At 38.6% G+C, this 20,922-nt stretch overlaps 1 protein-coding gene across 1 annotated transcript in view; it reads right to left on the reverse strand.

Moving 5' to 3' along the window:
* Positions 1–15,357, reverse strand: part of gmfb (glia maturation factor, beta) — a 32,308-nt gene extending 16,951 nt beyond the window's left edge. The window contains exons 1-2 of the mRNA XM_039742351.1: positions 15,267–15,357; positions 7,864–7,960 (exon numbers count right to left, since the gene is read on the reverse strand). Of these exons, the coding sequence (XP_039598285.1) occupies positions 7,864–7,960; positions 15,267–15,269 (100 nt within the window). The 5' untranslated portion in view covers positions 15,270–15,357. The remainder of the gene's footprint in view (positions 1–7,863; positions 7,961–15,266) is intronic.
* Positions 15,358–20,922: the final 5,565 nt, after the last annotated feature.

Consider the following 20,922-nt stretch of genomic DNA (forward strand, 5'->3'; position numbering starts at 1 on the left):
GGTTATTTTACTTGCAGTAATTTCACCACTGCATTACTTCAGACATGTTATGCAGTGCTGCTTTTGCACATTATTTCCGCCATCAGTCTTTTCGGAATTTTCCAGTGGTTAGCCTGCATTATCATAAAACAGACAACCTTCTGCTTCTTAAACACACACCTCACCTTCACAAAACAGTCTGGGACAGACTTTTTCTACCCTACTGCTTTGCTTTTTAATAAACAGGTACATCAACAGGTTTGCTATGCAAAACATATAAAAAAATTTTTTTTAAATATTGGTGAATAGTTATTTGCTGAATAATGTTGGTTGGCAAAATTCACCAAAGCATTTTTGAAAAAAACAGCTGGCAGTATTAGGATTACTGTCACCTGATCCCTATGAGCCAGCAAGTCCTGACTAATTATGCATGCAAATTAGCCATGTGCCTGGCAAAGAGCCTTAAAGTAGCCCTCCCAATCCCCTCATCAGAAAACAGATGACACACTATGAGAAAATGTACTATTTACAAGGCATTTCTTTCTTCTTGATAGAAGATGAAAGCGCATAGTATTTTTGCAGATGCATGGCAAACCAAAAAAAAAAAAAATAAAGACTTCCCGCTGTGCCCAGAGCCCGACTTCAAATAATGAAACTAGCCAGTCACTCGCTGCCACTTTGAGGCATGGCCAATATGTGTCCCAAGGTTGGAACTCTGCAAGCACAATAATCTATTTATTTTCTGTTTGTGGTATTTGTTCTGTCAAGAGTCTTTTGTGTTTGGAGGCATCATGGAGCTCAGATCACATATATGGACTCAATAATCGGTCCAGTATAGTATCCCTTACAGACACTTAAAAGATCTCTAAACTCCACTCAAAAGTAGTTCAGTCCCTCATTCCTCTCTGAACTCAATGGAGTTCAGCAAAGTTCACACACATTTCCTTAATTTAGTCAAACTTGAGGTAAAGCAAATTCAACATTTTTTTTTTTAAAAACACAAAGGTTACATTGTAATCGGTGTATAACATTCTAGAAATTATTTAACTTAAAAATACATTTCACCTATAACAGCTGTGTTTTTCAGTCTTGTTGTGTGTGCATGGATAGTCCTACAACATATACTAGTAAGGAGCAGTTTAACCCCAAGTACTAGCAGGAGTGGACTACCTCTACATCCACTCTTTGAATAGTGACTAGACATAGAGGCTCTTTGGTAAAGCAAAAATCAATAAGCAGTTCCTTGGTTTTGCTGATGCTATTGATTTTTTTTTTAATATTAATTAATAAAGAAGTGGCTAAAATATTTTATATGAGATTATTTTTTGCAAACTGTCATGATACATCAGTGGATTAAATGTGTTTTCAATTAAATGAAAAAGAAAAAAAAAAACAACAAAATAGTTTGGAATTGGAATTAATAAAAACTTACTTAAAATTGACATACATAACAAATAGAACACAATAATATTTAAATTGTATCCCTTCATTACATTCTAAAGAGGAAGTTTAGTCTTTCGGACAGGTGACCTCATTGGTAACAGTTACCACAGGGAGAGCTGATAATATAAATGGTTTATCTATGTGAGGCATGCATACAAATGATTTGATTTATACTTAAGTTACACACTCATTCAAAATTATTTCCAATTTTATATACCTTACAGACAAAACAGTTTCTTCCTACCTCTACCATCGCATTTGCCAATATAAATTGAGTCACAATGATTTTTATTCTTCACAAGTACTTTACTGCTTCAAACTTCACTGACTCTCTGTTCACATTTTGAAATAAAGGCCATGAAATAACAATATATTTTTCTAATGGGGCCAATTTTAGTGGTGATGACAGACCCCTCCATTTGCTTTCTTGTGATCTGCTACTTTTTTCCGTCTTTAAGGTCAATCAACAGTAGGCTACCCATTTTTAAAACCTCTGATATGGTTAAAAAATGAAAGGCCAATATTTAATACACTTTACAGATTCTTTTGTGTTTTAAAAAGTAAAAATTCTAGCAAGAGAGAAAATGCACTTTGGGATATCAACATAGGCTCTTTTTAAACACGATTATCCCTCTCACAGAAAAGGCACCCCAAAAAAAGACTACTTCCCTCCCAATATAAGATACCTTATGCATTAAAATGCTATTGTAAAATATGTACTTCTTTATTCGTTTAATTAAAAAAAATGTATAGCTAGCAATTCACTTGTTCACTGGTCCTCACTGTCCACAATCTTCATATAGTATTACTTCCTTATTAAAATTTCATGTCACTGTCTAGAAGGCGGAGATAGGTTTCTAGAATTGGGTTTTTGAACTGTTTTCTTAATGTACTGCTGTTGGATATCTTAAATTCATCCTGCAGTATCATAGACAGACATGCATCATTTGCCAAAGTCACAAAGGTAAATTATTATTTATTACCACCAAACAAATTAAATAAACACTACTAAAGCTTTTTTCATTTCTCAGTTTGGAAAAAAATTAAAAAGAGAATTAAGTTGTACTTTGCAATAATTAAAATATGGCTAACTTCTTGTAGTACAGAATCACATACCAACATGTTCCATAAAGAAACTGTATTTGTACACACTTTCTAGAATGTCTAATAAGCTGCTACAGTAAATTATAATAAACCTGTGCATGTCATCCTGAGAAAGCACTAAAGACATGATTTAATAATTTTCTAGAAAAAAAAGATACTCCATCATTGGTAGTTTAAATAAAAAGCAGATGGACATTATCTAAATTCCTTTCCCAATTGAAAAATAAAGCTGATCTTTGTTTAAATCTTTAAGATCAATTCCTCTCTACAACAGTATATTCTTAGAACTTTTAAAACAATTACCGCATATACTTGCGTATTAGTCAAAAAAAATTGATCATAAATTCAGACCCAGACTTATACGCCCATTCAAAAATGCGACACTTTTTCTTTTTTTACATCGTCTTGCCTCCTCCAATCTCACACCAGTTTCTTAGAAACATCGAATTTTGTTGCAGCAGTGCAGTTACCAATTTCTTTTGCCACTTCAATTACTTTTAATTTAAGACTACCTTCACATTTTCTTCTGATCAAACGCCTAATTACAGATAAAGGATGTTCTTATGATGGGTGTGAGATACAAAAACACAGAACAGTGCAAACGTTGCTTCGGAATAGTTTGGGTATTACCATGTGGTCACGTAGGCACAATACGTAGAAAAAAGGCAGTGTGTTCCATGGTTACTCTCTCAGGTGGGCGTTAGCATATCATAATCTCTTGTAACAATAGCGTAAGTTTTCTGCATTCAACTTAAACAACTGACATTATGAAATACCTGTAAATTATATGGTAAAATCAAGCCCGACTTATCCACAGGAGAACTTCAATGCGAGTATATAAAATGTATGTACAGGTGCTGGTCATAAAATTAGAATATCACGACAAAGTTGATTTATTTCAGTAATTCCATTCAAAAAGTAAAACTTGTACATTAGATTCATTCATTACACACAGACTGATGTATTTCAAATGTTTATTTCTTTTAATTTTGATGATTATAACTGACAACTAATGAAAGTCCCAAATTCAGTATCTCGGAAAATTAGAATATCAATTAAGACCAATGCAAAAAAAGGAATTTTTAGAAATGTTGGCCAACTGAAAGGTATGAACATGAAAAGTATGAGCTTGTACAGCACTCAATATTTAGTTGGAGCTCCTTTGGCCTGGATTACTGCAGCAATGCGGCGTGGCATGGAATCGATCAGTCTGTGGCACTGCTCAGGTGTTATGAGAGGCCATGTTGCTCTGATAGTGGCCTTCAGCTCTTCTGAATTGTTGGGTCTGGCGTATTGCATCTTCCTCTTCACAATACCCCATAGATTTTCTATGGGGTTAAGGTCAGGTGAGTTTGCTGGCTAATCAAGAACAGGGATACTATGGTCCTTAAACCAGGTACTGGTAGCTTTGGCACTGTGTGCAGGTGCCAGGTCCTGTTGGAAAATTAAATCTGCATCTCCGTAAAGTTCGTCAGCAGCAGGAAGTATGAAGTGCTCTAAAACTTCCTGGTAGATGGACCAACACCATCAGATGACGCGGCACCCCAAACCATCACTGACTGTGGAAACTTTACACTGGACCTCAAGCAACGTGGAATTTGTACCTCTCCTCTCTTCCTCCAGACTCTGGGACCTTGATTTCCAAAGGAAATGCAAAATGTACTTTCATCAGAGAACATAACTTTGGACCACTCAGCAGCAGTCCAATCCTTTTAGTCTTTAGCCCAGGCAAGACGCTTCTGACGCTGTCTCTTGTTCAAGAGTGGCTTGACACATGGAATGTGACAGCTGAAACCCATGTCTTGCATACGTCTGTGTCTGGTGGTTCTTGAAGCACTGACTCCAGCTGCAGTCCACTCTTTGTGAATCTCCCCCACAGTTTTGAATGGGTTTTGTTTCACAATCCTCTCCAGGGTGCTGTTATCCCTATTGCTTGTACACTTTTTTCTACCACATCTTGTCCTTCCCTTCGCCTCTCTATTAATGTGCTTGGACACAGAGCTCTGTGAACAGCCAGCCTCTTTAGCAATGACCTTGTGTCTTTCCCCCTTTTGCAAGGTGTCAATGGTCGTCTTTTGGACAACTGTCAAGTCAGCAGTCTTCCCCATGATTGTGTAACCTACAGAATTAGACTGAGAGACCATTTAAAGGCTTTTGCAGGTGTTTTGAGTTAATTAGCTGATTAGAGTGTGGCACCAGGTGTCTTCAATATTGAACCTTTTCACAATATTCTAATTTTCCGAGATACTGAATTTGGGACTTTCATTAGTTGGCAGTTATAATCATCAAAATTAAAAGAAATAAACATTTGAAATACATCAGTCTGTGTGTAATGAATGAATCTAATATACAAGTTTCACTTTTTGAATGGAATTACTGAAATAAATCAACTTTGTCATGATATTCTAATTTTATGACCAGAACCTGTATATTCTAGTACCAAAAAAGTAAGATATACAGCAAGACCACTGTAGATACTTGTAATTGCATCTTTCTCCTTTACTAGTGAAAGAGAAGAAATTCTGTTTGGAAAACAGACAAACAACATTCAATTTTGATTATTCCAATTTTTACTACATGAACATGCAGCTGCTTGCAATGTGCAGTCATGTATGAAAAAGTACACACCTTGAAAAGTTTTTTGTGCACAATTCAAGATTTGATCCCCATTTAAATGGAGACCTTTTTCTAAAGATATGGTTATGTAATGGGGGGTGGATTTACATAGCAATACATTATTCAATGAAAAGTACATGGAAATGTAATTTCCATCTGTGAAAAAAAGTTCACCCTTTACTTGACCAGCTGGTATTGCCCCCTTTGACAGTAATAACCTCAACTGGACATTTCCTGCAACTGTCTAGCAGTCTCAGACATCAACTGGGTGAGATTTTGTCCCACTCCTCCACACACACAATTTTTTTCAGCTGTGCAATATTTGAAAGGTGTCTTGAATGCACAGCCCGTTTTTAAATATCCCAGAACATCCTGAATGGATTTAGATCTTTGACTTTCCATTGGTCATTCCAGAACCCTGCATTTCTTTCGGTTTCTTTTCAACCATTCCTTGGAGGATTTATCAATATGTTCAGGGCGATTGTCATGTTGCAAGGTCCATTTTCAGGTGAGCTTCAGTCTTCTGACAGATAGTTTCACTTTATCCTCAATGACTCTCTGGTACCTAGTGGATTATGTGATGGTTAGCTGCCTAAGACCTGATATAGCAAAGCAGCCCTAAACCAGAACAGTTCCACCACCACGGTTTACAGTTGGTAACACATTCTTCTGGTCAAATGCTAACTTTGGTTTTTGTCAAATATGTCTTCTGTTACGGAGGCCATATAACTATGTCCTTGTCTCATCTGTCCAGAGCACACTGTCTCAGAAGTTCTGATCTTTGTCCAGATGTTAAATGGCAAACTTTAGTCTTCATATTTTTCCCAGACGACTAAAGTTTCCTCCTAGCACACCTCACATGTAGACCTAATTTGTGCAGCCTCTTTCTAATGGTATTCTCATATACTTTGACATCAGCACTGACAAGAGCTACCTGTTGGTCTTGTGATGAAACTGTGGAGTTCTTAAAGACTTCTTTCAGCATTCTGCTCCAGGGGTGAAATGCCTAGGGATCCTGGCCTGAATAAGTTGGTAGTTGCTTGAAATCTTCACCACTTTTACAGCACAATGGAATTGTTGATTTCTAATTATTTGGACATCTTTTGAAATCCAATCCCAGATTCAGAACTTTCTGCAACCTTTTTTCCTGACGGCCTCTAGGCAAGATCATAACGCACAATTCAATAACAAAAGGCAAACCAAACCAGGGCTCCCTCCACACTACCACGTTTTTAAACACATACTACAGAGTTTAAAAATATATATATATATATGACCCATGTCCAAAGAGTTCAGAGAAGATCAACTGTTGTAATCATCTGCACCTGATTGTAATTTTGTACGTAAGAGTTGGCAATAAATGTACTTGTTATTTTACATGTGAAATTTGATTTTGTGTTTATTTAAATTAAACAATGGACTACAGAATGTAAATGTGGCATGATTCTTGTTATATTACGGTTATATAAAATTCGATCTTCATTTAAACATATATACCCGACTGTATATAGTGTAAACAGTCAATAATAAATGTTTAGTTGATACAAATTTAGGTTCAAATGTTTGCTGAATTCAATTATTCCAAGTACAGCACTTCATAGCATTTTCCATTGACAAAATTTGGTATCTAGTCAGCCAAGTACCAATCCTCATCATACATTAAAACACAAAAAATTAGAGAGATCAAAGTAGGACTTAATGGTATATAAATATATAATAAAACTTTTGTCAATTTTGTCTTTTGCTCTTTTGAAGCATGGCTTGTTTACTAAAGAAACTGAACTGTTACCCATAATCTACATTACTATCCTTTAATGGCTCAATGAAATGAGCTTCAAAATGCAAAGAATGAGCATCCTACTAATTAAAGAATCACTCTGATTGTCTTTGAAAACATGTAGTTTTTACAGAGCATTTACTAGCTAGGGAGAAGTTGTTTTTTTTTCCTTCTTCTTCTTCTTACCCTGTCAAGTCTGGTCACACTTCAAAGTTAATTAACATATTTATTCAAGCACATTCTAAAGTTTATCATTTTAAGTAGTGACTATTACCTGTAAAATGACATGGTGCTAAATTAAATTCATCTCTAATTGACATGTAACAGCCATAAAAATATATGTAATAACACATATCTAAACCTTCTCAACCCAATAAACCAGTTTGGGGTGATGGAGCAAGAGCCTCTTCTGGCAGCACAGGGCACAATGTAGGAGGAAACCAACCAACACTAGTCAATTCATCACAAGGCCTACTCACATGGTTCTAGTTAATAATTGCCAGGGGAGGGAAAAAGTGACATGGTGACAATGTGCAAAATGCCACACTGACAATGACCTGGTGCAGGATTTGAACCAAGGGGTACCAGCACCACTAACACCTCACACACATGCACATAGTTATTTCATAAAATGTATCTATGTAACAGGCAGATTGACCAGCCACAGCAGGAAAAGTCAAAGGAGCTGTTAGATCATGACATCTATGCCCAGATGAACACGCGCTATGTGTAGGAGTGAAACGGGCAACTCAATAGAATCATTAAGCAATGAGAGATCACTGCAGATCCGCAGAAACCCCCATAACTTGCAAATCTAAGCAGTTAACAGTTTATTCTGGTACCAAATTACAGTAATCTACATGAACTACAGATGTCAACAATGCTTAACATCACAAATAACTGCAAAAATAAAGTACAAGAAAAATCTTCAAAGAAATACTTACTGATAATGGCAGCATTATTGGTCTCCTTCCGAAAACGAAACTTGCGGAGCTTTTCTACCAGTTCTCCATCAACATCACACACAACCAAAGATTCACTCTTTTAAAAGAAAAATACAAATATCAATTTTACATACTGAATTAGTGTTTTTTGGCTTGCACAAGTGAAGAAAAAAAAACTTATTACCTGGTTGAAATTTAGCATACAATAAGAAGACGACGGCACTGCCAAATTTAAACTTAAAGGACTTTAATCCGTTTGCACCTAAGGTGTTTATCTTTGACACTCATCTATCAACAAGTGGTGGTCCCACAGTATTCTAAACTGAGCATCCGTTTACCGAAGTCAAAAATTCAGCCGCTCACCCAATTCAAAAAGATACCTTACCATTGGCACTTTACTATTTACAGGAATATGAATGTAAAAAAAATACTGACATTCCAATGGATTTGATTCTGAAAGTCCTGGATTTCAGAAAGTAACCCTAAATAGCCCAATGGCTTTTGGTTTGATTTGATTTGATATAAATTTATTAATCTCCAAAGGAAATTATTTAATAGAACATAACAGCAGGTTGACTGACAACACTGATGCAGAGCAAGTAGCGTGGCGATATGTTGAAAGGGATTGTCATTGGCTTGGTCAGTGCAGGCTAACGAGAGTAGATTTGAAAAAGTATCTAGTGCAACAACACAAGCAGACAGGAGCAGAAATGGAGGTAGTGACTGTTACACGCAAACACACAGTGGAGGGAAGACGTGGAAGGGAAGTACATAAATAATAAAGGAAGAACAAAAGAAAACTATGGATTGCCCAAATGACACACGGCTGTGAGACATCACAATTTCTCACTAACACAGTACTCCATCCAAAAATGATAACTTTTTTTTTTTTAAATCTGTTACATATCCATTTGCTTATAGTTATGGAGAAGAACAACAGTAAATCTTGTGTTTTTATGGAGAATGACAGTAACATCATTTCTAATACAATAGGCAACCATGGGGACCCACAGTGGACTTCATCTAACAATATGAAAACATCCATGGGGGGAAAAACAAATCTCAGATTGCTGGTGTTCCATAATCCACCTGTCAGGCATCCAGAGAGAGCATGCAATTGTAATCACTGCATGTGATAACAGGAAGAGCAGACAGAGGTAGAACAAGTACAAGAAACAAATTGCAGACAGAACTTTTATTTAGGGCTGAGTAATCAAGTCAAGCCAAGGTGGGGTGCATGCACTGGTACACTGTGTTGCCGCACCCACTATGCGGCGAAACAATTCAGGATCCCTGTTCGCAATCACCCAGGCAGACACGTGGTCTAGTCCTACCCTCCGGAAATGACCCTCCATCTGCCACAGCCAGGTGTTACGTGGGCGACCCCTTGGCCTGGTCCAGCCACTCGGGTCCCCAACAATGAGGATCTTATGAGCTGGATCACCCATGGGGAACGCACTACATGGCCATAGTGCCGTAACTGACGCTCCCTCACAATGCAGATAATGTGCCTCATTTGGGACTCCATGAGCAACCACTCATTCAACACAAAGTCAAACCAACGGTACCCAAGGATTTTCTGGAGAGACACAGTACCAAACGAGTCCAGTCTTCGTCTCAGGTCACTGGATAGCGTCCATGTCTCACAACCATATAGCAATACAGGAAGCACCAGGACTCTAAAGACTTGGACCTTCGTACTTTTGCACAGATATCAGGAGCGCCACACACCCCTTTCCAGCGACCTCATGATCCCCCATGTTCTCCCAATCAGTCTACTGATTTTATAGGAAGAGTCACCAGAGACACGAATGTCACAGCCAAGGTAAGTAAACCTCTCGATTAAGTCAACACTCTCTCCGCAAACAGACATACTACTGATGGCCGTGCCCAAGAGATCATCAAAGGCCTGAATCTTGGTTTTTATCAGGACACTCGCAAGCCCAGACACTTGAGACTCCTCACTCAGTCTCTCGCGCGCCCCAATCAGAGCCTCCATTGACTCCGCGAAGATCACAGCATCAGCAGCAAAGTCAAGAAGTGAAGAAAGATTCACGGATCTTGGCTGAGTAATGACACAATTTTATTTATTTATTTATTTTTTTATTTTAAACTTCTTCTAAATGAAAACCATTGGGTAGGTCATTACTGAACTTCAGTCTAGAATGTAGAAGTATGCGTGGTATTTAACCCTAGTAGCACCTGAAGGCTTCATCCAACCTGCATTAGTACACAGCTTCAAAAGTATGTCCTGCGCTGTAAAGTATTAAGTTGGGGGCTACAAAACCCGTGGACTCCTGATGAAATGAGTAACATAATGAAATTCAGCAACCTCTCTGCCAAAAACCATTGTCAAATAGTCAAATATACTGAGAAAACAAAATCTACACTATTCTAAATTTCTAAAGTATACATTTTGTACACTAATCCTTGTATACAGATACTGCAGCAAGCAAATGGCAGCAGGTTTACTCTGTCATCAGGGACAACGTAGAGTAGCTACCATATGTATGTTAATTTTCTTTTTGTGATTTTAATGGTTTTAATACAGAGATTTTTCAGAGCAGAATATGCCTTTTTTAGCTGCCTCCACTAATAAGCAGCTTCTAACTAATCCATATACACATTCTGGTATGAGAGGACCAGGTCTACTGTATGTCCTCAACAACTGCTGTATTGGCACATACGTCCTGAAATAGCAAGTGGTAGTTATAAAACAATTCCTCAGACTTGTGTAGTAATTAAAATAATCAAGTGTCTTTATGATCATTTAAGTCCATAATCTTGTTTTTTACTGTAGGAATAGTTATGATGCATGCTGCAAAGAATTAAAATGGTTTCCACACAAACATAGGTGTTTACTTCAGGCTAAATGAACATATCGTCCGAACAGGCCAACAAAAATTCTTTTAATTTCAGCTTTGTACAAACCTCATCATGGCCAGCTCGAAGCCAGACAACTGGAAGGCTAAAATATTGTATATGCTGTTGTCAGCTAACTAATTAGTGAAACAGTGTAGGAGAAGTGCTATCTATAGCTTCCTAGGTAATTAGCAGGCAAGTTCATTTACATTCTGGCATGATCAGCCTGCCAGAAAATGAGAATGATAGCAAAGCAACACAAAATGGAGAATGTTATTTATTTAGAACATTCTTAAAACTAATTCAGGGCTATGCGTGACTGAAGTCTAGCCCAGTAACACAAGACAGGAAACAGTCCTGGAATAAACTGCAGGTCCCATTCACGCAGCATATCTTTGGAGATGGTGGACAAAAACTAGAGTACCAGGAGGAAAACTGCAAACTCCAAACAGACAATGACTGAGCTGAACACAGGATGCTGGATCTGTAAGTTAGCAGAGCTGACCACTGCGCCACCAAGTTTCTAGATTTAACATTATATTTCACTTTGAGAATGGCAAGTTACAGAGGAGTTCTACCACAGAGTACACACAAGCACTTTACCAGAAGTGCCACATAAAATATCGGGTTAAAGACGTAACCATACAAATATCTCAGCATTTTTTTTACATTGTATCTATAAACAGAAGTATTTACTTTTTACTAATTGATTTAAAATAAAATTCTTGGTGGAACATCAGGATTCCTTGTGTATTTTTTGCATTGTATTTAAACACTAACATCTTACGTACAGTATATGCATTATTTACTGCATACTACAAAAATACATCCAAAGAATTACCATCATTATTTATATCCATTTTTCTCACCCTACTTTTATTTGCTTCACAGACATATTCAGCATGGTAAGATCATCAAAGGAGATAAAAGAAACTAGAAAGAGTCCACCGCCATGATTTTAAAGGAGTAAAAATGCTTTAATAATAAAACAGTAAGTAGTGCCAAATAAAGGACACAAACAGTTACTTCAGTGCACTGCAGTTCATTATCCATCCTGCTGCTCATTAGAATATTTTAAAACACCAAAGCAGATAGACAGAAATAAAACAAAATTAAATTGCAATGGTTATAACACAATGGCTGGTAAAGGAGGTTTTAGGTGATTAGTAAATTTTTAAATGAAGTGATTTTAAATGTCACCTTGTTAGCTGCACTATTGTAAACTTCTCATTACTGAAGTGCCCAAGATATGTGGCATACAAGCAAGACAACCTCCTCATTTATCTTGAGCAGATTTGATTACTTCACTAAACCTAGAAGGTATGAAACCTAATTTTAAAATTCTGCTTCTAGTGTACAAATTATGAAAAGCTCTGCAAACGTCACCTTCCTCTACCTTACATATGCTTAGATTCCAAAGCATGCACTGCAATCATAACTTGAAGTTGTTCTAAAATTCACTAAGGAATAAAATAAAGCCTACTTAATTTAACCTTAAAGTCCTAAGGATAAATAAAACTACAGTCGTCCCTCGCCACTTCACCCTTCGCGGCTCCACTCTATCGTGGTTTATTCAAATACAGTATATTCATTAAAAAGTTGATCGAGACAGTGAAAATGATACAGCGTGCGCACGCTCAGTTGTCTGGGTCAATTATACACCCCTGTATTACAATTAAAATTAAAATTACTGAACGTATGGACTATGTATTCGAGCACCCCCGCAAATCCTTCAACGCCAGGTGCAACCGCTCGATCACTCCTTGTGTGTGGGCAATAACTTTTTTCCAAAACATCGGGTGTGGTGAAACCAAGCCAATCAGAGCGTGCTGTTCACTGATTGGCTATCCTATCCTGGCCACTGATTGGCTCAGCCTCATGCAAGTTCGTTTCTTTCATATACACTTCTACATCGCTACGCTTTCGGAAGCATCTTTACTCTCGTAAGTGTTTGATGATGCATGCATTGCGGTTCCAGAATGCACTTGATGGAGTGATAGAACCCTACAAAAGCCTCCTCACACATATGAAAAGACAGCGCCAGCAACTGCCTATCCCGATGTTTTTCAGCCGTGCACCTAGACACCCACTGCCTACTCCTAGTACTCCTTCAGCGGAAGAAGACGACGACGCACCTGCTGAAGATACTGCACCACCTGAAGACTCCCCTACTGAGGTCGTGCCTTCAGAGGAGCAGTAACCTTCTTGCTCTTCTTTGCTGTGCAGTACATCTCTTCATCATCGAACAAGCTGCACTATTTTCATAGGTAAGTGGTTGTGTGTAAGAACTGTGTGTGTGTAATTAAACGTACAATAATAATAATATGATATTTGTAACATCTAATATGTCTTATTTTGTCTTATTTTGTCTAATATATTGGGTAATATGAGTGTAATGGTGACTAAAGGGTGTTATTTCATGTCTAGAGGGCTCTAATAATATTAAAAAATGTATTTAGAAGGTTGTAAAACAGGTTTTCTATGCTCTAACTGCGAAAATATTCGATTTATAAATAAAGAATCCTACTTCGCAGAAATTCATTTATCGCGGTTGAGTCTGGGACTGATTAACCGTGATAAACGAGGGCCGACTGTACAATGAAGACAAAGCCTTTGGTTACGCACCTCAAAAGATGTGCAATCATCTGTCTGCTGGACTATGTAATGAATGCCTAATTAATCTCTTCATTTAAACTTCAGCTAAAGAATTACCTTATCATAGTATACCATAGATGCAACTGGTGGTATGGGTATTATTTAAATGTCTGTCATGTTCTGTCTAAACAAAAATTTGTGACAATGATGATCACAAGCTACTACGGTCCGTGTTATTTTTCTTCTCAGTCTCCTGCTGTGGTATTTGCAGCTGTTTTAACACAGCTTACTCCATCCTAGCAAATAAGCAGGGTGGCTGGCCTATGACTTTCTGTTAAAATTACATATGATGGATGGTACCACCTTATAGGTCAAAGCAGTGTTTTGGATCAAAGACCACTTTGCTAAAGTAAAATCTAACAGCTGACCGGCTGAGTAAGCTCAGTCACTTACAAGCATAATTCTGCGTTACATTTCCCAAACTTATTTTACAAAAGGCATACATTTGTAAAATACTAAGATTCAAATCCAGTGCAGCAGCAGTTGTCCCTTTTTTCGGGGGTGAGGGGAGAGTTTGAGGGCAAACCACGACAAGCAAACAGGACCAAAGCTGGATGGCATGGAATTCAAGCAAAATTTATGACTGTCCACAAGAACAAGAAATTTAGACGGTGTGTACTATGGGGTTGGTTCTGGATCCATTTCTTGTGTATGTAACCTAACTGGTCTTTTAGCAGCAATGTAGGCTAATAGCCTCAACTGTTACATATACTGTAAATGCTAAAGTAAGTACATAGCACACTAATGTATTTGATTAGTTCAAATGTCACATATTCCAGATACCTGTTAGCTTTGTGGACCACACTTTGAGTACAAAACGATAGGCTGGACAACCAAGGCCAGTCAGCGACTTAAATCTTTCCAATACATCACTGGTCACATGAGGTTTATTAATTCTACAACTACAGCTTCCTGTCCTCCGTTTCTCTATCTAGTTAGTTATTTTTGCATATTTTTGTCTACTTTCCAACATTTGTAATACTGAAACAGGATGAATACACAAGTTTTGATTTCTAATACTGATTTGTATATATGCACAGTATTTAGATATGCACACGCGTAGGTTTTTTATTTGAGATTATTGTTCCTTAAACAAGTGGCGGCGTGTATACGAAGAGATCATTTCGCCCGCAATCACTAGTGACAGATTTCTTTTTTTTGGGGGTTGAAGAATGAGTACTTTACACATGGACTGAGTAGGCACTGGTTGCTTTTTACTAAAAGCTACACAGACGTGCACAGCCGATAAGGTCTTACATTGTGATAATGAACAAGTTAGCCAATCAAGTGAGTCGCCGTTATGAAATCTAACATTGCGGATATTCGAGAAGCACTGCTTTAGAACTCCCACACAAACTATGGCTAAGGACTGGGTGGTCTGCTACTCGAACACAAAGAGAGGATGTTCGGATGTACAATTTGCACACGAAAAAAAAATACGCACATAGACAAGAGGGGTGCGGTGACCATTAGAAACGGCAAGTTATCACACACACGTTACATGAATTATTACAAATATTATCAATGATATTTCAGAAATGAGTTTGCAGATTTGGTGCGCTTTCTTATAACACCTTATAAACAAAGGGAAGGACAGTCCAAGAGCCCCTTGCTATCTAAAATGCACACCACTAAGGGAGGTGCACTGACACAACCCCCTTAAAAATTGATCGAAACAAAATATCCCTCAAGCACAGTCAGGGACTGAAGTTTCAACGACTCCGGTTCGTGTCACACCTCTAACTAAAGCACTACTCTAAGTCGTAAACGAACACCTCTATCAATATGCATATCTGTTTATTTTCCTACACAGCCTCCACCGACCCTCTAACCTCTCCCGTTGCCTTCTACAACAGCTACCCACACGAACATACACTCCTACTCACCATTTTCCTGCAGCGTAGATAGAACTCTCCGGCTCCTCCGCCCACAGATGTATCAGATCTCGCGAGAGGATAAAAACCAATGAATGCACAGGGAAAAGAAGTGTCCAGGCATAGTCCTCAGGACTGGAGCCACTGGAATGTGGGAGGGACACACGTTAATTACTTGCTTGTTTCTCTAAAGTCACTGCAGAATATACCTATCAATCATTATTATTAGGCCAATCATCAGCAGGGATGATTTATCGATTCTGTTGCATGATGTCATTCAGCCAATCACCTATACCTGGCATCAAATGAGGGCGAACCCTAAAAAAACATACGAGAAAAGGTTTCGTGGCAATAACAGCAATTATAATATTCTTTTTTTGTAAAATACTGTTTTTTTCAATTTTTCGTATAGCCCAGTCATGTGCCTGATCGTAGATGTTTAATGTATTCGGTTGGGGAACTTTCTGGGGATCATGTAACCTTGTACGGTGGAAAGAGCCGATATAAGACGAATAAAGACAAAATTGATTTGTTGGGAGTTTTCCCAACGGTAGACATGGCTGGTTTTCATTGCAACGTTTGATGCAGAGATCAGCTAAACATTTCACATTTTCATAATAGACTTTCATACTGTTAAAAAGTGGGTTAGGTTTACTGAATTGTCCTGGTGTAAGCGTGGGTGTGTAGAAGTGTCTACCAAATGATACTGTATTGTACTGTATATATACTGTACTGTAAGTGGCTTTAAAACATGAATGCGTTCAACTATTTGGGTTTGGCCCATAAATGAAGTTATCAAAAATGTGAAGTATGCGTTAGGACTGAATACATACTGTATTACTAAAATTGGACGAAACTGAAGTTGGCTACTTATTCTGTTCTAGCCAGTTACTTATTCACATACCTTGAGCAAACCAGTTACTTATTCAGCGTTACCAGAAATACAGATGCCACCAATGAATAACACTTGAGTTTTGCCCATCCTAATGTGGGTACATGGGTCCAATGAACTGGCAAATTTGGCACTTTGAATTAAGCAAAAAAAAAAAAGTACAGGAGTAGAAGGTTACATTTATTTCTTAATTTCAAACTCAGCATGGTCAGGAATATATTACACAGCAATCTGACATTAACTATTTGCAGTCAACATGTTGAATGCAGAAGATATGGGCAGTTGTAAAGACCTAAGTGACGCTGATAAGGCCCAAACTGTTGTGGCTATACAAACATTTCCCCAACAGCAAGGCTTGTAAAGCTTGTGGTGAGTGCCAACTGACAGTGGTCCTAGGAGGGAAAAGCCACAAAGGGCTGACTTTAGTGACTGGTGGAAATTTCTCACAAAGGCCGTTAGCTTTGAGGTGGTAGGCAGTGGTATGGTGCAGCACCGTTTCCAAATTCCTGTGCCATTGCAGCTCAAAGCTGTGTGCTTAGTCAGACGTGATGTGGGAAGGCATGCCAAACCATGCAACCCATGTACTGATAAAAGTCCTTGCTACTTCTGCTTCTGCTGTTCATGGACGTCAAAGGAACAGCTTTAGTCCACCTGGTAGTCCTGTCAACAACAGTAAGCAGGTGTTTTGAAACCGTGAGGAGGAGGAAGGGGGCCTACCATGTCTATGTGAACATTGTTGAAATGGCAAGCAGGCACTGGGAAAGGGGTCATTGGGGCTTTAACATGGCAATGCATTTTAGCCTTCTGGCATGCTACACAAATTACTACCCAGCCCCAAACATCATTTTAGAGGCCCACCATATGTTGGGATGCCCATGGCCTTGGGTGTGAGAGGTTGAGTACGGTGTCAAAATTGCGCTATCTTTAGTTGCTGGGGACTTTGCAGACTGGCCTTGTAGTGCCTCATATACAGGTTGCATAATGAGAGCTGGCTGAGGAATAAACCAGCGGTACAAAGTGACCAAGGCCAAGAATAATCGGAGGTCACATGCGGTGCTGGGTTGTGGAAAATTGGTGAAAGCAGAGACTTTGGAAGGCAAAGGGTTCACAGCCTCCTTTGAAATTCGATGTCCCAGGAAGTCTATGACAGGTACTCAAAACAAGAGGACTGATAGGACTGATAATCAGCCCATGCAGGCAAAGGCTCTCGAACAAGGCTCAGAGATGGACAAGTTGTTCAACTATGAAGGAGCTGGCAACCAAGATGTCATCTAGGTAGACAAAAAGGAATTCAGAATCACTGACGACAGAGTCCATCAACCTTTGGAATGTTTAAACAGCATTGTTAAAACCGAACAGCATACGCAGGAATTCAAACAGTCCGAAGTAGGTGATGACTGCCATTTTGGGAATGTCTGCCAGGTACACAAGTACTTGATGACAGCCACAAACAAGGTCCACCTAAAAGATAACTATTATCTGGTCCTGGTGATTTGTTTGATTTCATTACATTTTTTCTAAGCAGTAATTTTACTCCACGATTTCCAAATCTCTCAATACCTCCTTAGTAGTCCTTATTACCACTAGGAGGTTACCCACTTTCTTACATGTGAGAACTTAAAAAAAATCCAAATTTAGAGCATCTGCTGTTTCACTGTCTACATTTTTTGATTCCCTTTTGCTATTCCTGATACACTTTACCTCCTCCATGAAAATACTGAAGGAATCTTATTTGCAATATTATTCTCTAACTGCCTTTTAGCTTCCCAAATATACTTGTTAATAGTTTCCCTAATCTTCACCTATCCCCTCACAATTCACATTGGAGTTATCAGCCCTCTACACCTTAAACAGCTGTTTTTTCCTTTGCAGCTTCTTTTTTATCACCTTACTTACCCACTGCAGATTTTTTTTTTGTTAATTTCCTACTAATTCCAAATTTTGGGATATACTGTACCTGTCCTGCATTACATTTAAAACATTTTAAACCTGTTCCACTGCTCCTTAACCGTTCCCAGACTTACAAGCTTATCCCAGTTTACCCCCTTTAGACTTTGACTAAAGTTAAACTAAGACGTGTTTTTGTCTTTGCACTCTTGTTCGTTCAAAACATTGAGAATTGCATTATATTATGGACACTTGACCCTAGTGGTTCAATCACCACACACCCTCAATTCTATCCTGGTTATTAAAAGATAGCAAATCTAAACAGACTTCCTCCCAGGTCACTGATTATGTCTACAAACTCCTGTTATTGTGCTTCACTATTTACAAGAGTAGCCCATTTAATATTCAGGTAGTTAAAGTCTCCAATGACTATAATATAGCCCTGTAAACCTGCATTTGTAATATTTTTAAAAAGAACTGGTATCTGCATCCGGGCGTCCATAGCACTCCTAAAATATGGTCTCTTTTCCTAATGCTTTCCAGATGAATCCAGACATCCTCATTAAGATGTGGCTCATTGTCCAACTGAAGAAGACTTGTATTTAAATTGTTTTACATAAGTGGACCTCCCCAACTTTCCTGTTCTATTATTCCTTATAAATACAGTATGTACACATCTATGTTATAGTGATCCATATCTTCATTATTTAGTCAGGATTCTGTCATTTCTAGAAGCCTGATTTTTTTATTGCAGTGAGTGTTTTGAGTGGTGTATGTGTCCTGAACAAAAGACAGCTTGGTGCTGCTGATATTCTGTGCCACATTCACCACTCTCTGTAATGCTTTACATTCCTGAGCTGAGCATGTGCTCCATCAGGATGTGATACACCCAGTGATGATGGACTTCACTGTACATCTGTAAAGTCTGTGGGAACAGATGCAGAAATGTGAGCTGTCCTCAGATGTCTGAGGAAGTAGATGTGTTGGTGAGCCTATCTGGAAAAAAAAAACACAATGTTGCTGCTTTCTGGCTTGTGTCCATTGCTGCCAGGATGGACTCTGAACCCCAGTAACTGAGAATGGAACAACTGTAAGTAGCTTTGAAAATGCTATGTTATTACCTTGTGCTCAAGACATTGCTTGGTAGGAACTCATCCTCGATGTAAATGCAGTCCATTGCAGAGCTCAAATATCCATATCTCCTCAGTCATACAATTTAGATATGTGATAGGCAAGCAGGGAACAAATCAAGCAGATGTAGGGGGAGCTAAAAATTGATGGTGGTCTCAGCAGCTGGAAGGCAACAACACTAACTACAGTGCATCCGGAAAGTATTCACAGCGCATCACTTTTTACACATTTTGTTATGTTACAGCCTTATTCCAAAATGGATTAAATTCATCTTTTTCCTCAGAATTCTACACACAACACCCCGTAATGAAGACATGAAAAAAGTTTACTTGAGGTTTTTTGCAAATTTATTAAAAATAAAAAAACTGAGAAAGCACATGTACATAAATAATCACAGCCTTTGCCATGAAGCTCCAAATTGAGCTCTGGTGCATCCTGTTTCCCTTGATCATCCTTGAGATGTTTCTGCAGCTTAACTGGAGTCCACCTGTGGTAAATTCAGTTGATTGGACATGATTTGGAAAGGCACACACCTGTCTATAGAAGGTCCCACAGTTGACAGTTCATGTCAGAGCACAAGCCAAGCATGAAGTCAAAGGAATTGTCTGTAAACCTCTGAGACAGGATTGTCTTAAGGCACAAATCTGGGGAAGGTTACAGAAAAATTTCTGCTGCTTTGAAGGTCCCAATGAGCACAGTGGCCTCCATCATCCGTAAGTGGAAGAAGTTCTACCTGTATGGTAGAGTGTCCAGACGAAAGCCACTCCTTAGTAAAAGGCACATGGCAGCCTGCCTGGAGTTTGCCAAAAGGCACCTGAAGGACTCTCAGACCATGAGAAACAAAATTCTCTGGTCTGATGAGACAAAGATTGAACTCTTTGGTGTGAATGCCAGGCGTCACGTTTGGAGGAAACCAGGCACCGCTCATCACCAGGCCAATACCATCCCTACAGTGAAGCATGGTGGTGGCAGCATCATGCTGTGGGGATGTTTTTCAGCGGCAGGAACTGGGAGACTAGTCAGGATAAAGGGAAAAATGTCTGCAGCAATGTACAGAGACATCCTGGATGAAAACCTGCTCCAGAGCGCTCTTGACCTCAGACTGGGGCGACGGTTCATCTTTCAGCAGGACAACGTCCCTAAGCACACAGCCAAGATATCAAAGGAGTGGCTTCAGGACAACTCTGTGAATGTCCTTGAGTGGCCCAGCCAGAGCCCAGACTTGAATCCGTTTGAACATCTCTGGAGAGATCTTAAAATGGCTGTGCACCGACGCTTCCCATCCAACCTGATGGAGCTTGAGAGGTGCTGCAAAGAGGAATGGGTGAAACTGACCAAGGAAAGGTGTGCCAAGCTTGTGGCATCATATTGAAAAAGACTTGAGGCTGTAATTGCTGCCAAAGGTGCATCGACAAAGTATTGAGCAAAGGCTGTGAATACTTATGTGCATGTGATTTCTCAACTTTTTTATTTTTAATAAATTTGCAAAAGCCTCAAGTAAACTTTTTTCACATTGTCATTATAGGGTGTTGTGTGTAGAATTCTGAGGAAAAAAATGAATTTAATCCATTTTGGAATAAGGCTGTAACATAACAAAATGTGGAAAAAGTAATGTGCTGTGAATACTTTCCGGATGCACTGAATATACTTTGTACTGTGTCAGGTGTTTGTTCAATCCAGATTTATAATACGGAAAAGATACACAAAGTAGAGCAAACTAATAATAAAAACAAGAAATAAAGGGAATATCAGTAGAAT

This window comes from Polypterus senegalus, chromosome 18, assembly GCF_016835505.1.
Source record: "Polypterus senegalus isolate Bchr_013 chromosome 18, ASM1683550v1, whole genome shotgun sequence".
Taxonomy (NCBI): domain Eukaryota; kingdom Metazoa; phylum Chordata; class Cladistia; order Polypteriformes; family Polypteridae; genus Polypterus; species Polypterus senegalus.